This window comes from Xenopus laevis, chromosome 3L (assembly GCF_017654675.1).
Source record: "Xenopus laevis strain J_2021 chromosome 3L, Xenopus_laevis_v10.1, whole genome shotgun sequence".
Classification (NCBI taxonomy): Eukaryota; Metazoa; Chordata; class Amphibia; order Anura; family Pipidae; genus Xenopus; species Xenopus laevis.
In genome coordinates this window covers 39,932,133-39,951,644 of record NC_054375.1, presented here as the reverse complement: position 1 = coordinate 39,951,644, position 19,512 = coordinate 39,932,133, and the positions used below count along the sequence as shown (strand labels likewise).

The window sequence follows — 19,512 nt, the reverse complement described above, 5'->3', positions numbered from 1 at the left end:
AGATGCAAGTCTTTCATATATGAATGGTCCTGCTTCAAAGTTAGCACTCAATAGTATTTTGTAAACGTGTTTTACCTCCAAGATACAAAGGAGTGTTAAGGTTAATTGATGGCTGCTTTTGAAGTTTCCCGAGGCTTTTGGGTGATCCTTTATCTACGACCAAGCTCAGCGATTGGTTCAGCATCACCAGCTCGACTGTGTGAAACAGCCCGTCATTGATCGTCTCCACGCTTTAAAGGGAATGCATACAGAAGTGTTACAGGGATACTGTATTGTGATATTTGCACTTTTAGAACAACGTTTAAGACTTAAGTACTAAGGGGGTGAGGTCATGTATGAAGAACATAGAGGAAATCAATTAGAGGTATACCATTGTGAAAACAATGATATTCACATGTATGTATTAAATTGTGTCTCTTACTTCCTAAGCTTGGAGACCATCCCATACATTCCCTATAAGTCTTGTTGCAATAGTATATTCCTATGTAACTTAATTCAGAACAGCTATTGCTGTGCATATATTTGTTGTTATTACTCCAAGTATTATGGAGAACCATGGGATTAAGATGTAATTAAAGGAACAGTTCAGTGTAAAAATAAAAACTCGGTAAATAGAGAGGCTGTACAAAATAAAAAAAAATTCTAATATAGTTAGCCAAAAATGTAATGTATAAAGGCTGGAGTGACTGGATGTCTAACATAATAGCCAGAACATTACTTCTTGCTTCTCAGCTCTCTAACTCTGAGTTAGTCTGCCTTTAAGGGGGGCCACATGGGACATAAATGTTCACTGAGTTTGCAATTGATCCAGCATTCAGCTCAGATTCAAAAGCAACAGTTATGATCCATGTCACTGATTGGTTACTCCTTGGTAACCAATAAGTGGAAACTGCAAAGCAGGAAGTAGTGGTCTGGCTATTATGTTAGACATCCAGTCACTCCAGTCTTTATATATTACATTTTTGACTAACTTACTATATTAGAAAATTTTTTGCTTTGCACATTCTATTTACCCAGTTTTTATTTTTATACTGAACAATTCCTTTAAGAGATATTGCCTGCCTGCTTTGCATGAAAGTGGCCCCTTTTTCACAGCGACATACTAAAGCTCCTAGAAACAGTTCCCAACTGAGTGACATTTATATAAACCACTTGCTACAATCCTATTACCAGGTATATGCTTTTCTGTAGCTGTTTGGCAAGGTATCCTACTTCCACTTGTACCAACCGTCATACACATCTATCATTTTCCTGAATTACTTTTATCGGTAAAGGTCCCTCCTGTTGTCTTTTAAGTTAATTATTTGTTATCATTCTCTTTATTACCCTTACTATGGTGTTATTGTTCAAGAAGCCATATGTATCCAAAGCAAGACTGAATCAGCATCCGTTCATCATATTCTTCCTCTAGGTGGCAATGTGGTATCAGTGACAAGGAAATAATATATTTGTGTATACCTTCCATGTACTAACCAATAAAAACCAAAAAGAAAAAAATGGCGTTTATCATAATGTTTTATTTTGAAGAATATCTTCTCAAATAAAATCCTCAATTAATGAAACACTATGGGAAACCTATATTTTTATCGTGCCAATATGATACGCCTGTCGAGTAATACGCCTCGTAATAGTACAACTATATATATATATGAAACAGGAGGCATGCGCTTCACATTCTCATTGCTTCGCGGGATTTCTGTTATCTTTAGAATGACACAAGTACAAAGAGGATTAAACTGAAAATAAAAAATTGAAACATAATGCTATTTAGAAGATTTAAGAAGGTTAAGTGTAAATGTCTGATCTTTTTGGGTCTTTTTCAGCGTTTATACTAATAGACTTTGTGCTTTATCTCTTTTGCAGGATAAGATGCTGCATTTATTAAGAAGTCACTGTGACATTCTTTAAAAGCATGTTGTTCTGGATCCTCCTAACTATTTTATACCCAACATTATGCTAATCCTTTTTATCCATGCTCCTTAAACCTATAAAAGCTCAGGGTGACATTTGTGAAAAGGCCACTACATTTAGCTGTATCCGTCTAGAGCTCAGAGGCTCACAAAGTGGCAAAGGTAGCCGGCAAGCCATAAATCTTACAGTAACGAGGTGTCAGTTCAAATGAAGACCTCCGCCTTGATCAATACAAAAGGCAGAGGAATAATTAATACAGTGCCGCTTTAGGAAACAGATCCATAATGGCCCATGATGAGGGGGAATGCTGCTGTCCTTGCATTATTGTTTCGTTGACGCTTGAGGCCAAGGGACATCTTGATCTGTAACCTCTTGGCTATCTCTTGAGGCCGAGCCTCCATCAATGTTAATTAGGTTCATGTAGCAGGCCAGAGCCAGTAGACATGAACAGAGAGGAATTAATTACAGGGAGATTTACATAAAAGGCACAAAAATCCCATTACGGCAATTTTGTTTTAATGAGAGACTGTAATTAGATTGCCTAACTTTTCAAACACTGTGGACGTTGTTTCAAAACAAAGTTGAAAGCCACAGATAATGGCTTACTTCCATGATGTAAAAGCATTAGAAACTGCATTTTTGCTGCACACATCATGTTTCCTCAGTATGTTCAACATTTCGCCTCATTTCACACGTCAATAGAATTCTCTACTATCTAGCACCAGACACACTTCTATATTAACCCTATTGTCAAGTCTTCTCATTAAATACTACAGAGCCATTGAAAGTGTCTTAGAGGTGCAATTGATCTGTTTTATGCACTTGACCTCCCTTTTATTTCTGAACTACTCCTGTCCTTCATCGACTGTATGCTACTCAAGATGTAAAAACTTGTCTTTAAAGGTGGCCATAGACACACCGATAATATTGTACAAAACCGATACATAAGGATAACGAGACGACCAATATCGGCAGAAGACTTGGATATCGGTCGGCTTGTCGATCGGCCCAGGTGGAAGGGCGCCTTTGAAGGCAACTGAACGTCAGCCATTGTTAGTGCTAAATCGTCAGCTACAGGTAGAATTCTATTGTTTCTCCCTGTATATCTGACCATTCAGCTCTACAAGTGTCTATTGAAACTAACAATCTTTTTTGGAAAGATCTTTTCCAAGAAAGATCGTAATTGTTACGTCTATGGCCACCTTAAGTCTCTTAATTTGTAATTACTGAACCTTTTATACAGTACTAGAAATATTTTTTTTACTGTAGGGAAAATTATAATGATAAGGACAGCTGGAGTTCCATCTCATTACAGTCAACGTATGGAGGTTATAACATGCCTTGGGACTGATTATCAACTGAAAACACGCGTGCAAAATGTATGCAGTTCCAATTAATGATCCCTTGAAGATATTACATCTATAGGTATTTTTATCGCTGGGGGTTGTCCTCAGGGATCAGTACACTATTGGACTGGTGTATGAAATGTCACAGAATCCATTAGGATTCAGTCTCACATGTGCAGAGAAATGCTTATGTCACACATGGATATCTGTCCTAGAGAAACTGTGGTGCACCCACTCATGGAATGGTCTTCAATGTCTAAGAGAACAGCAATATTTCAGGAAAAAGCAAATCCCAAAGGATCAGATGTTTATGCTTTACATAGATCTTGCTTGGAAACTATTGGAAGTGTTTAGCTTGAACAATGTTATAGCTGCCTTTTTCAATGCCTTCTATGACACAAATCTAATGGATAACCGTTCTATAATTAATGGAGACTATAACTTTATTATTCATGGATATATTCATGGCACGGGTTAAAAATGCTTGTCTATTTCAGAAGCACACCATGCTATTTTATTGTGCTGTTCTTTCAGCTCTATGGTGCCCCTAAACAGCTGTAATCAGGATCATAAAACAACCCCTGCATCTGTACTTTCTCTTTCTCATATGAGGAGAACGACCCCATTGGAACTGTAAAGTTGAATTGACAGCTGGGGCGCTATAAGGTTTTGTTTGATTTCTAGATCAGAATAATGCAAGAAATCTTTATACGACAGGCTGAATATAAAATACTACAACTCTGAATCTTGGTTCCTCAGATTCCAATGTATAACAAATATTCTCTGATAATATTCTGCAGTTATTGAAACGCATTCAAAACACAGCAGAATGAATACTCTGCGGACGCATAGGGGTAGTCTCTAGATGCAGGAAGGACAAAGTGCCGCCAATCCCAACTATATTGAAGTGTAAGGAGCTCATTTTGAGACAACCTCTTAATGAAAGTGGTTTTCAGCACGACTAACTGCGGAAAAAACACCTGCAGTTAACCTGAAAATTTGGGGAAAATCCTGTATTGTGGGTAAAAAAACATGACAAACTGCATCCAAAATTGCACTTTGCACCCTGCCCTTGTGTTTGTAAATAAGCTCTTTTCCAGTGAAGTTCTACAGACAGAAAGCAGACATCTCCCTGGGCAAATTATGGCTGAATAAATTGGCCTCATTCACAACATAATTTTTGACAAAAACACAATGTTGACAGTCCAACACTAGCATACGATAAGCAGCAATTTTGTTGTATGAAAAGAGAATCCGATAACTTATGAGCAAATTACAGTCAACAATAAAAAACCGCACTGTAGTGAAAACGTCTGGACAGAAAGAATTAAACCCTTTTATGAAATGACATAAATCTATGTTGGAGGAGTATTATATAATTATCATAAATACTATGAGCCTGAGAATTCCAGTAATCCATCTAGTACCAAAAATAGAAGAGAAATCCAAGAACACTTGGATTTATACCGATGGCTGAGGTAAGAGACCACAGTCTTATCATTTATTATAATCATCAAGCATGCAGCAAAATCAGCACCAATTTTTAAAAGACACAAATGAAAATGGACTCATGGCAGCTCCCTTTCATGACTTTATTTTTGTATATATTGGGAAAATATGGGCCATGTGGCAGCATTAGCAAGAAAAGTTGCTTTTTAAAAAAAAAAAGTACAAAAATATTAAAGATAATGTTTGTCTTGAAAATTTTGCCATGTTAAAGTGTCTATTCCAGTCTACTGTTTCATTACTTAGGTTCTGATCTTATTTTGTACATGTATGCTTTAGTGAGTGTACAGAAGGCTCCGAATTACAGGAAGGCCATCTCTCGCAGACTACATTTTAATGAAATATGTCAAAATTTTAAAAATTTTTTTTTTTAATTAACCCTTTTTCTCTGTAATAATAAAACAGTAGCTTGTTCTTGGTTAAGATATAATTAATCCGTACTGGATGCAAAGAAATCCTATTGGGTATTGGGTATTGTTTTAGTGATTTTTTTAGTAGACTAAACTACAGAAAGTTCTCATCCAGTGCCAAGCATTCTGGATAACAGGTCCCATACCTGTGTATCACGTTGTTACCAAGTAGGGATGCACTGAATCCGGGATTCGGTTCGCGATTCGGTCTAATCCTAGTGCCTGGCCGAACCAAATTAGGGGTGGGAAGGGAAATTACGTGGCTTTTCGTCACAAAACAAGGAAGTAGAATTTTTTTTCCACATTTTTTTTCTGTTCCTGACCCTAATTTGCATATGCAAATTAGAATTCGGATTTGACTAATCTTTCATGAAGGATTCGGCCGAATCCCAATAGTGGATTCGGTGCATCCCAGGTAACAAGCATATTAATTTATTTCTCAATTTAAACTTATATCTCTGGCACATTGTATACACATTTAAAGACAAATAACCAGAAATCGATTAATGGGGGAGCTGTTAAATGTGAATGGTGTCTAGGCAGGTTTCGTTTGCATTCCCATGTGTCAACAATGGGAACATTCTGCACCTAGAAACCGCTCTTTACTCAATAAAACGATTTTGGTGAAATTTGTAACAAGAACGTAAGTGCTAACAATCATCTTTTCTGCACATGAGATGAAAAGAAAGCAGGCTGAGTAACCTTTCCAACACTTTCATCATCCACTCATCCTTTCTTCCAGCCCTTTCTCTCTCTGTTTTCAATTATCCCTGTTAACCGTTTAGACCCAGGCAAACTAGCCCCCTGTCACCGCCATGACAGATTCATTCATTCATTTGCATTTGTTTTCCCTGGGAAGCAAAATGTCAATCTGTGGATTTGAAAAGTTGTTTGATTTACCTATAATTATTGGACTGTGAAAGTACTTACCTATAGACCGTAGTTGGAGGTGAGTTCAAGGTGTCATACATTAAGCGTACATGCCCTTGATACAGTTCTAATGCAAGTGGATCATTGTCGCCTTTGTACAACAAGATTCCATTGTCTTTATCAGTGGCAACCTACAAAACAGAATATGTTGTTGTCAAAAGTTCCGATATCATTTTCCCATGGTCGTTCAAAAAACACATACTAGGAGAACAAGCAGCTGGCTTAACGGAGAAATAAACCCCTTTGCTATTAAAAATCAAAACCCCTCCCTACCTCCTGTAATTGCCCCTAATTCTTTACTTAACTCTCCTTGCAAAATCAGCGCAACGGAGCTCACGGGCGCCATCTTCGCCTCTTCTTCGGGAACTGAGCAGCCTATCGGCGCATGCGCAGTTGGAGCAGTTTTCCAGTTCACGACAACTTCACATGCACCGTAAGTGACAGAAATTGCTGAAGGGAAGGAAGAAGACCCGAAGAAGAACAAAGAGCCAGAAGATAGCACCCGTGAGCTCCACTGCGCTGACTCTACAAGGAGAGTTACGTAAAGAATTAGGGCCAATTACAGGAGGTAACACCTATGCTAGGGGGGGCAGAGCAGAGAGGGGGCACTACGTAGGGTAGGGGGTAGTGATTTTTAATAGCAAGGGGGTTTAGTTCCCCTTTAACATTGAAAATAATCCTTATGGTTTCAATATTAGTATTTGAATATGTTTTTATGTTCACATTCACAGCAGATTCTTTTAGCACTGTGGTGGAACATGTTTAGGTATAAAAGCAAAATAATATCAGAGAAACAAACATAAGAGGGGTCATATACTAAGTGCAGGGCTAGACGCAACAATCCGCCATGTTTCTTGTATTTTTGCAGGTAGAAGAATTTCAGCGGGTCTCTGTGCTCCATTTCGGAGAGAAGAGACCTGCATGCATCCTATAAATACACACTGCCTGCACTCAGCAGCACTGTATTCATGAGAAGTGGACAGGGACCTGAGCATCCCATCTGTCCCCCTAACTTGGGAGTCCATCTAAATGCCGCCAGACCAGTATAGAAGTACCTTTTAAGTAGGAATGCAATGATTTTAGTGTTTGGTTAGGGATTCAGACATAATTCTGCCTTTTTCTGCATTCGGCCAAATTCGAGAGCCTGTCAGAACTTAATCCAAATTTTTAAAATGACTTGACGGACGTGAAACATTTTTTTAACTTCATGCTGCACGGATTTGATTGAATCCCATGATAGTGGATTCGGTACATCCCTACATTTAAATGAGTACTATGGGGCACGTGTAAAAGACACTTAAGATCACAAAAAAAAGTGCTTCAGATAGAGATGACTAATGTTGATAAAGCAGGGGTTTTTGTGTAACCTTCGTCCTCTATATCAGATTCTCAAGAACGTTCTTCTTATAAGTATGACCATAGGTAACACAGTAACATAGTTACATGTTAAGTTAGATTGAAAGACACATCCATCAAGTTCAATCTTAAAGGAGAACTAAACCCTAAAAATTAATGTGGCTAAAAATGCCATATTTTATAAATAGAACTAATTGCACCAGCCTAAAGTTTCAGCTTGTCAATAGCAGCAATGATCCAGGACTTCAAACTTGTCGCAGGGGTCACCATCTTGGAAAGTGTCTGTGACACTCACATGTTCAGTGGGCTCTGAGCAGCTGTTGAGAAGCTAAGCTTAGGGGTCATCACAAATTATCAAGCAGAAAATGAAGTTTGTCTGTAATATAAGCTGATGCTACAGGGCTGATTATTAAATTCTGATGCTGGTTTCTGTGCTGCCCTGTAGTTATTTTCTGTATTAATTACTAATCAGCCTTATATTGTGACATTTCTATTCTATGTGTACTGTATATTGTGAGTGGGTGCCTAAGCTCAGAAAGTGACAGCAGCACAGAACATGTGCAGTGAATCAGCAGAAAAGAAGATGGGGAACTACTGGGGCATCTTTGGAGACACAGATCTTTACTGCTAAAGGGCTGTGGTTGCTTTGGGCTGGTACAGAAGCTCACACCATAATGTACAACATTTCTAGTCTACTTCTTTAGTTGAGCTTTAGTTCTCCTTTAAATCTGTATATAATCTGCTAGTTGATCCAGAGGAAGGCATAAAACCCCATCTGAAACCTCTTCAATTTGCCTCAGAGGGGGAAAAATTCCTTCCTGACTCCAAAATGGCAATCGGACTAGTCCCTGGATCAACTTGTACTATGAGCTATCTTCCATAACCCTGTATTCCCTCACTTGCTAAATAGCCATCCAACCCCTTCTTAAAGCTATCTAATGTATCAGCCAATACAACTGATTCCACATCTTCACAGCTTCTGCATATTTTGACTGAACTTCCTTTCTTCCAATCAAGATGGGTGCCCACATGTCAGCTGGAGGTGATTATTTTCGTAGAACCAGCACTAATGTTCAAAATGCCAAGTTGCAAAAAAAAGATGAATAGACTGTTCCTGATTGCAAGCTCTGGTGTATAAATTATGGCTCAGTTATTTGAAACGGTGTACCACATTATTGCATTATGTATTATGCTTCATATGAAACAATGCAAGCTCCATCATCTTGCCTTATAGATCTCATCGCTAACTGGCCATTTCATTTATGCAGCAGAAGAACTAAAAATCCAAGAAAGAAAGTCTGTCTTTTTACTTAGTGAAGCCTAGGGAATACAGGGGTGTCTAATGTCAGATTTCTGGCTGCCAGGAACGCTATTCAAATCCTTAAAGAGACTGCACAGCTATGAACTCTCAACTGCCCTGAGTCTCTATGTCTGCTCCATTAGGGCTCATTAACACTTGGAACAACAGTTGCTGAAATATCTGTTCACGCTTGTTTCAGATTTGATTAACTTCATCTATCTTTGTTGGGGAGGTAAAAAATCTGATGCCAAAGTTGCACCCACAGGTCTGTGCAGGTTTTTTTTTTAAAGCTGAATAGAATTATTTGATGCATTTTAGGGATAGTCTTCATAGGTACATGTTTTTTTTTTTTCATTCAAAATGATTATGCAGGCACTAATATACAGGTAGCTACCATATGCAAAAATTTAGACCAAATTTTATTAATTTCCAAACGAATATGACTGCACATGGACATGGCATGCAAATCTCCTAAAGCTTGCAACCTCTGGCTCAGCTAAGGAAAATATATGTCTTTAAGAACGTATTTTACATTTATTTCTTTATTAATTTCTTTCATTAGTAAGGAATTACCAAAAAAAAGATATAAACGTGCTGAACCAGTCTACATATCAGAAGTGAATTAAACGAAGGCTGCCTTATGAAAAACGAGTTAGAGGATAACATTGCGGTAAAGAATAATGGATTTTGCACATATGCTGAAAGGCCTTGGGGATAATTATTAAGATTTATAATGCCAGGTAGCTGTACAGTACAAAAGAAAGGTAACGCTAAGGGTTACTGTGAATACACACAGGCATTGATTAATGGGGACTTTTATTTTCTTATAAAAAGGAGAGAGTTTTTAATAAGTCCATCTAATGTTACTGATTCTCATGCTTTTCAGTTGTCCGTCTGGACCTGAGCCTCAAGATCAGTTAAAACACAGACAAGCAGCCAGTCTGATATCTTTCTTCAAGATAACTTTAATATCAAATGGTGAGCTGAGATGCTGAGAGGCAAAGCAACACTTGAGAAGTTATGTTGTCCTTAACAAAGGAACTCTATATTTAGCCAACAATGCCAGTGCCCCAGGGTATCCTCAGTTTTCTGCCATGACCTTACTAAACAGTATTTTTCAAGTTTGTTACACAAATGGCAGAATTCTACACAAAGGCAGGAATGGAGCCGCAATGTACGTTAGAGCTAGCCTGAACATTTTTTTCCAGCGCTTGAAAGCATAAAGTACAACCATAACGTATAAGGGCCATTCCTAAAGGATGACTTAGGGGTAACAGTTTTGCAAATGACCTGCTTATATTAGCTATACACACCATTTATTAGGGAATTGGAGTCAAAAGTTCTTGCAATAAATCAATTTTTACCTCTATGAGTAAGGCATGTCATTATACAAATTTCAAGTTAGAATTAAAGATTTGGACAATTTTTCCCAGCACTGGAAAGTACCTGTTTAGCCTGAGGTCTTAGGGGGTTATTTATCAAAGGTTGAGTTTGTGAGGAGTGTTAGGTTTTTTTTATACCGCAAATAAACCCACAAATTGAATGTTTTCTTATTTATGAAAAAGCTTGAATGTAAAAAAACATTGTGAATTTGGGGGAATAAACACGAATATTTGAATTTATCAAGTTTTGAGAGAAAAAAAAACTCGAATCGCTCAGGTTTATTTGAGTTTTCAAGCTCTAAACCACCGAACAAAAAAACCTAAACCTCATGAAGGCTACAAACATCTTCAAATGGTTAATGGGACCTCTGCCATTGACTTCTACATGACCTCGACAAGTTTTAGCTGGATTATTTTTGGATTTGAGCTACTTGCTACTGTCCCAGCTTGGGGACATAATAAAGCTTGAAAATTTCATTTTTTTTTTTTTTAAACTAGAAAAATGTGAGTTTTTTTTAACCTGAAAATTTGAGTTTTTACTGAAAACTACACTAGAAAAACTCAAATTTTTCAGGAAAAATACAACTCGACCTTTGATAACCCACTTAAAGTAACTGCTAAGCCTGAAACCATAATATTTATTCACTGAACTAGGACCATGAGAGGTCTACATAATTGAATGCTGTATTCCCTAAATATCCAGATATACATCTTTGCATACCTGCAGGGAAATATTTGCTTGTGGACGAACACTGGAGCCACTCAATTCAACATACGAATCTTTGCCAACAAAGTTCACCGTGATCAACTTTTCACATCTCTGACCGGCGAAACCTGCTAAGCATCGACAGACAGGTTCTTGTTGCACGACTATACAATGGGCTTTATTCTGGCACTCATAGTTATCACAGGGACTTGTCTGAAGAAGAACCATGGGTGGAGAAATTTCGCAGAAGAGACCACTGATTAAAAGGAAAAAAAGAAACATTCAAAATTAACTTTTAGCCTGCACATTTTCCATGGATTATTATTACTAATTCAGTTCTTGTGGCAGTACATCAATATACGTGTTTGAAATGTTATAGCTCCTTTGAGTTACCCTAAGCAAAGTGGCCTCAACCCATATCACTCATCTATTACTGCTCATTGTGGTTTAATCAGCCAATGAGTTTTACCATAAAGGACAAGTAACATAAAAAAGAAATTCATTAATATACTACAAAAAAAAACAACAACACCACATTAAATGTTAAAATCGCAAAGCCTTTATTTAGAAATAACCTACTGAAACTCCGCTTGCACTCCTCTTCAGAAAAGGCAACACGGCGACGATCCATCGTGCGGCACTCGATTTCTCCTATAAGGAAGGCAGGGAGGAGAAATCGAGTGCTGCACAATGGATCACCGGATCGCCTTTTCTGAAGAGGAGCACAAGTGGAGTTTCGGTAAGTTATTTCTAAATAAAGACTTTGCAATTTTCAAGTTTAATATGTGTTGGTAGTTTTTTTTTGTAGTATATTAACAAATCTTTTTTTATGTTACTGGTCCTTCAATTGTGGCAAACCTGCCTTCTTCACACATGTATGGGCCATTGGGAGTCTTTGAGGGAAGGAGAAGTGTGAGAGAAAAACATTTAAAAAAAAATCAGTGCTAACTGGCCGTTCAACTGGCCTGTGGAATGATTGAGCATATTACTGGAACCACTGTATTGTGTTTAGGAAAACATTTATTTAAATAAAGAAATTATTTTATTATCCACAAACTGATTAACGTTTAAAAGTTTTTCTTACCTGAACCCAGGTGGACAGATGCATGTATAACCTCCAATGTCATCTATGCACTGTGCCCCATGTCTGCATTTATGGTTGGCACAGTCATCCTCATTTGTTTCACAGTGCTGACCCACAAAGCCAGGTGAGCATTCACACCTAAAAAATATTAACATAAAAACATAAGCTTAATTAAAAAAAGATATTCAGTATTGATTATTCTCATTATTATCGTATGGCGGCTTGGCAACTTTATGATCATGAAGTTGTTTTTGAAAATGTATGAACTTGCACAGAATGAATTATTAATAAAGAATGGAACAAGGGTATGTGCATTGATAATCCCCTGCAATTTGATACTACACAATTTCTACACATTTAAAATTACATATTCTATATAGACTTTAACTGATGTAAACTTTCTGTGAGGCCTACAAAAGTAGTAGTAACTGTGGCCAACGTAGCACCCAAGTCATACATTTGGATCATACTATAAAACAATGGATGGGATTTTCAAACCTGTCTGATAAATATCTACTCAGTTATTGGCCAGATATTGTCAGGACAACCTTTGGGAAATCCATATACATAATTACCTTCCTACACTTACCTATACTAAACTAAATATAGATCACCCAGCAGAGTATTCCACAACCTCATTGTTTTATATGAAAGCTTAATTCCTCAAGTCTAAAGCAAGGGCTCTGGTTCTTTGCTTTTTTTATTTGAAAAAAGATCCCCTGCTATCTGTCTATACTGTACTCTAATACTTAAAAGTAGAGTGTCTATTCTCCAGAGAAATCAACCCCAACCTTGACAGTCTCTTTGTTACATTCCTTTTATCAGTTTCGTTGCATGTCTTTGCACTAATTCCAGCTCATCAATATCCCACTCAAGGACTGGGACCCTAAACTGGCCTGTGAAATCAAGGTGAGGCCTTACCAGGGAGGCAAAATTATGTTTTTATCACTCAAGGTAATCATTTTTTTATGCATGAGAGTACTTTATTCACTTTAGTAGCCACTGACAGACGCTATGTAGAGTTGCACAATCTGATATCCACAAAAATCTCTAAACTTCTCACAACTATGGAGGATCCAACCAGGGCCTCCATCAGTCATTACGTGGCCTCATAATACTGGGAGCCTTCCCCCAGTGGGCCCCAATTATTAGCCAATTCGTCACCTTGGGATGTGGGCCCTGCCAACAAGTAAAATGGAACCCAAGCTAGAAAAACGGGGCCCCTTGCATGCATTTACACATTTTGATCCAACCTGGCAAATCCCCAACTTTGCAACAACAAAAAAATTCCATCTACTCGATTTCAAGTTTAGGTGCACAAACATTGCACATAGTGGTTTAATCAGCCAATGAATGTTACCTACACTGTGGCAAATTGTGTCCTGATTTAACCACTATAAGTGGTAATAGGTGAGTGCTTGAGCTTGTATAGAAGTCAATGGGTGGTGTATTTTCATTTAATGGTGATAGTCTATCATTAATGTTTTATCTACTGACAAAGAACATGGACAATCTGTTATCCACTAAAATCTGGAAAATATTACAACTCTAGGCAATTTTTAAATAATACAAATATCATTTTATCTCTACAGTATAACAAATTAAATGCTTTGTTTAGCTGTAAAATCTGAGCACTACATCTTTTTTTGGGGGTTTGACTTCCCATCTTGAGCATACATAAATATAAAATACTTGGAAGGTAATTCATCGCCATAATGAAAATGTCAGCACACCTGTTTATAAGAGTTGAGTTCCTGGAAAATGCAAACTCAAATTGCCCTCTGTATTGTTGCATTATGTGCAGGCCAGCTGCTGTAACCACACATCCCTCACTAGTATCAATGAATACATTCAGGCTTTTGTAACCCTCTTTTTCTTAAATATTCTATTACGCACCTATGTGAAAAACCAACAGGCATGTTTGCAGCATGAGAAGTGTTGAAGAATCTGACCCAGAAAGAGTTTTGTGGCACATTGTAGGAATGCAGTGGTTGGCAAGCTTGACATCTCTCTGATGAAAACGTGTATAACAGGTAGCGTATACTGCAAACTAGGTGAAAGCTGATGAGGAAGGTTGGCCAAAACCCACAGAAGACTAATATGCTAGATATATGTAGACAAAATGGCTAGTCCTTTTCTTAATGTGCTTCTTTTGGCCCAGTTACAATGAATACGGCTTATCGCTATTTCAGAGTTAGTGGCCTCCACTAAAAGAATCCATTTCATTGCAGCTATTCTATACCCACTCACTGATAATATAGTCTGGCTTATTTGTAAGCCTGTGGAACCTCAGACCTCACGCTTAGTAAAGAAAGGACTGAGATGAACTGTGTTCATTTCATGTACAGGATCCCCCATAAATACAGTACCTTATTCACTGGTGTATGTTTTCTTGAATAACACTGGTAATACAGTCATTACAGTGGTAATAATGTGACTTACGTGTATCCCTTGTCTGTTGAAATACATTTGGAATCATGGAGACAAGGATTCAGCTCGGGAACACAATGATTAATCACTTCATCACACAGTTCACCTAAAACAGATGCATCAGAAGCTCACTAAACCAAACCGGATACAAAGATTAAATAACCTCAAAAATGATAAACTAATGTAGTAAACAGTGCTTGATTTTAGGGAAAAGAAGAACTGATTTTAATCCTGACATAAAGGAAATGTGAACCTTTATATTAACTTTTAAGTGGTCATTTAGAAATGCAATTTCAGATGCAATCAGCATTTTTTTTTATTTCCACAATGGCGTTTTTGCACCTGATGCAATTAGCTACCATGTCAAAATTAAGGCAATTGCACTTCAATGCAAATCATATGCAATTGTGCTGAGAATTTTGTCGTTTGGTGCAAGTTCTTTTGTATAATCTTTATTTATAAGCCAAAAATCAAAGATACACAGCCAGTTATTATGTACTAAAAAGTGTGTGTAAAAATTAAAAAAAGAGCTATTTAAGCAATTTATAAAAACACTTCAACTGAGTAAAACTATTGAAATTTTTTTTTTTATCTCTGAAGCCCAATGAACCCTAATTATTTTGTTTTTCAGACCGCTGGAAAGAAAGTTTTCCTTCCATGTAAGAGAATCATGGGAAAAAAGAACTAGTTACAGCTAAAGTTAAAGAAAACCATCAGTAGATGACGTAAGGAATTTCAACAAGTAGACAATAACTACCTGGAAGCTGACAAGTCATGAGATATGTCTCACCAAGAAACTTGGAGGGACAATAATGTAGTTTGGATAAAATTAAGATACAGGTATGCACAATTACTCCAGTGGAAGGAACTGTGGAGTGTTTTATTTTTTCAGATATGACATTCCCTATTGCAGTGCTCAATAGCTCAAAATCTCTTCTACAAGAACCTTTATATATTTTCTTGTTTACCATCCTCCTACCTGTATAGTTAGGCGGACAGAGACAGATGTAGTTGTTAATACCATCCACACATGTGGCGTAATTCTCACAGTCATTGTCCTCACAGTCATCTGGATTCATTTCGCATTTCTCACCTTCAAAACCCAATGGACAAGAGCAACTGCAAAGTTAAACAGGTGAATGGTTACACACGTTCTCTTGTCTTTTTAAATATACCTTTTTGTTTTGTTATTGTACATTCTGGTTATTAGCATTAAAATGTAACCAGACACATTGATATAACCAGTTGTATCCTCTATGATGGTCAACTAGAAGAAGCAAGCTGGGAAAAAGTTTTAAGTGTTTATTTTGACAAATAGTAGAACAGGCAGAAACAATTATTGAAATCATTCGAGGTGCACTGATGGGAATAATACCTCAAAATACTGATAGGTGGCCATAGACGTAACAATTACGATCTTTCTTGGAAAAGATCTTTCCAAGAAAGATCATTCGTTTCAATACACATGTGTAGAGCTGAATCGTCAGATATACAGATAAACAATAGAATTCTACCTGTATCTGATGATTCAGCACTAACAATGGACAATGTTTGGGTGCCTTCAAAGGCACCCAATCAAAATTTTCCGTCCAGCCCGATCGACGAGCCGACCGATATCCAAGTCTTCTGCCGATATGGGTCTATATCTTGTCAATAAAGGAAAGACTCCGGGCAAAATGAAAATGAAGAAAAAGGATGCCCACTCTGTCAACAGTTGGACAGTCACTAGACATATCTGGCATAAATACCAAGAATATCAATCAGCTATTACACAAAGTCTCAATAGGCTGGTGGACAAATAATAACAGGGCCCAAGTCTATTGGGAATTTGCCCCATTCCCTCAACCCTGATGTCAATTTGCATGAGAATGTAATAATCAGCCCTGTGGAATCAGCTTCTATAACAAGCAAACCTAATTTTCTGCTTGGTGATTAGTGACGACCCCTAAACTCGACAGCTGCCCAGAGCACACTGAGCATGTGCAGTGCCACTGACGCTCCTAACAAAATCCAAGATGGTGACCCCCTGAGGAGACCTGAATCATTACTTTTATAGAGATTCTGAAACTTTAGGCTGTTGCAGTAAATTTAATATAAAAAATACCGCATTTTAACCTATATTTGTTTTTAAGGTTGACTTCTCCTTTAATATGTTTAGATCTGTACAATTACTACTGCAGCACTGCAAATCATCAAGATGAATACTAAGAATATAAAATATGGCTGTGTTTTTTTTTTCTCAGTCAAAATAAACTAGACATTTCCTACATGACTGTTTTGATTGACTTTGGTATTATATTGGCAGCCATCAGGATGAAGGTGTAAAGTTTTGAGCAAAATGTTATTACCAGGCTTGTTACTACTGGGCTTTGCTAAATGATCTCAATTACTTTCTTCTAAACAGAGGTGCCTGGGCATATTTCAGTGCCTGCATTTCTCTGGTGTCCATGATTGATTAACAGCTACATATGCCTGCATTTCTCTGGTGTCCATGATTGATTAACAGCTACAAGACCTAATTCAATTACAACGTGTGCATTACACTAAGTTTTTTTAATGTTTCACAAGGTATTATGTGGCTTTAATCAAAATAACTTCACAGAAATATGTTCTGCTGATTTCCAGGGAACTGGGAAGACTGTAAGATCCAATAACATTATTTATTTATAGATTATTCTGATTGTGCTAAAGCACTGTTTTCAGGGAATCTAATCATTTCTCTTAATTGAAAAACAAATGGCTTTGGCCTTTTCCAGAACTGGGTATTTATGCAATTACCACCTTGCATCAATATGTAAGCGGTCCTTTTCTTGGAAGGGAGATCTTAAACAGTGTTTTAACACACAAAGGGATACATGTAATAAATGGTAGAAGTAACAAAAAAATGAATAAACAAGTCCAAAAATTCTCATGTTACAATGTAATTTTCTTCATTAGACAGTAATTATATTGTTAGTGTTAATTGTGCATAGTGCATTTCTAAGGTCTGTTAAAGGTGGCATATTCTTTTTATGCAAAGATAATTACTTTTTTTAGTACAGGTATGGGATCCATTATCCGGGAACCTTTATTCAGAAAGCTCCCAATTACGGAAAGGCCATTTCCCATAGACTCCATTTTAATCAAATAATTCTAATTTTTAAAAATGGTTTCCTTTTTCGCTGTAATAATAAAATAGTACCTTGTACTTGATCCAACCTAAGATATAGTTAATCCTTATTTGAAGCAAACCCTATTAGGTTTATCTCATGTTTACATGATTTTCTAGTAGATTTAAGGTAGGAAGGTTCAAATTATGGAAAGATCCAGTCTCTGGAAACCTCACGTCTCCAGTATACTGGATAACAGGTCCCATATACCTGTAATACGTTTTATTTCATACACTGCACGCTGGAGCAAGCCAAAACATTTGCAATTTGTGGTCCACTGGTAGTGATAAGCAGAATTTTTTCAAATATTCGTGCAAAACCACAGCAAAAAAAAAAGTTTCAGTAGAGAAAGTCACCTTGAAGAACCCATAGACGCCAATGTATTCAGCATTGAAAAAGTTGCAGCGAAAAATGGTCGTCATGGAAAAAGCTGCACATAACACCTATCGACTGCAATGCATTCTGCAAATTTTCACCGTTTTGCGAATTTTCAGATAAAACTGGGCAGATTTGCTCATCACTATCTGCCGGTGAATTTGGTCACTAAATACTTTGGGGTTTGCAAAAGCGACATTACATCTGTGTGCTAACGTGACTTACGGGCAGGTTGCAGAAGACATTATGGGCATGCGTGGAAATGCTTAATTTCCATTGCACAAATACACAAAGTTGCATTAGCATGCTATTCACTGAGCACAAGTCTTTTGTATTTTGTATTACTTCTATTGACCTGGTAAATTAACCATGTTCTACAAACCATTTCATGCCAAATCTTAAATTACCTGAATCCGTCTTTATTTGCCTCGTTGGTGTGGCAGGTGCCACCATTTTCGCATGGAGCTTGAATGCAGGCATTGATTGGGATATCACAGTCTCGGCCCTGAAAAAAAAAGAAATTGCTGTTAATGGAAAAGCACAGATACCTCTCAATTCCCAAACCTTTCATTTTTGGGAACAGCCTTTTTTGCCAATTCAACTTAGTTCCAAAAGGCCAAGGATCAGAAGAAGGATGTAATTAACATTGTAAAGGGTCACAACAATATGATCCCAAATCTTGAACACTCCTTTAGGTTTATAGTGGCCCATAGAGAACACTATGATTTAGTTCCGGCATAATTATGGTCTACCTGAGGTACAATATCCAGCCTCAGCTAAAAGAAAATTTGAGAACTCAAGCTATATGTATTGTCAAATACATCCAATATGTTGCTGATTTTTTCTACTTATATCCAAGATGCTGACAATTATTCTAGCAAATATAAACTGTTAAACAGCACGAAGGAACTGCTAGAAAACTTCGAAGTAATACATTATACAAAACCCAATTATCCATTTGTTCCCTGCTTGAACAGGATCTAGTCCTTGTAATACAGCTAGATCTATTTCTACCAGACACTCTGTGACATTATCTACGATTATCGTTTATGCCAGCATGACTTTATCTGGCATGCAATCGAATAAGGACTAGAAACAGCAGCTGCAATTTTTAGTGACTTCCCTGTCCTAGTTAATAAATCATGGATTTCTGCTTGGTAGTAAATTACACCTACTTGGCACCCTTGGCCCTCATTTTTATTTATAACAAAATGATTTATGGCCACCCTGAGACGAATACATTGTTTTTTATGTTTTATCTTGTAATGTAGATTTTGGCTGTGGAGAACAGAATACATATGGAGGATGATGTCAGATACATTTGCAAACACTTTTGTGTAACGCACTGTGTGTAACGCACATTGATGATGTGGAGTCAGATAATATTGCCTTATAATAAAGAACAGTTATGGAAAAATATCCACTATAAATAATAAACATTCAACCTAACATTTATGCATATCACATCTATATAGGAGACCCTCAAATAATTTAGGGATATCTTAAAGTAAAATATAATAAAATAAAATAATATTTTTGTGCCTGAATCACTATGAACCCTATTTTATTCTTAAATTTTCATACAATCATGTGCTTTTCACTGTGCATAGGGGAGGGTCAATTTAAC

General features: G+C 37.1%; 1 protein-coding gene across 1 annotated transcript in view; it reads right to left on the bottom strand.

Moving 5' to 3' along the window:
• LOC108710233 (slit homolog 3 protein) overlaps positions 1 to 19,512 on the bottom strand; it is a 406,008-nt gene that overhangs the window by 4,970 nt on the left and 381,526 nt on the right. The window contains exons 27-33 of the mRNA XM_041586150.1: positions 18,293 to 18,390; positions 15,341 to 15,480; positions 14,374 to 14,467; positions 11,932 to 12,069; positions 10,863 to 11,103; positions 6,104 to 6,234; positions 76 to 230 (exon numbers count right to left, since the gene is read on the bottom strand). Coding sequence (XP_041442084.1) covers positions 76 to 230; positions 6,104 to 6,234; positions 10,863 to 11,103; positions 11,932 to 12,069; positions 14,374 to 14,467; positions 15,341 to 15,480; positions 18,293 to 18,390 — 997 coding nt within the window. The remainder of the gene's footprint in view (positions 1 to 75; positions 231 to 6,103; positions 6,235 to 10,862; positions 11,104 to 11,931; positions 12,070 to 14,373; positions 14,468 to 15,340; positions 15,481 to 18,292; positions 18,391 to 19,512) is intronic.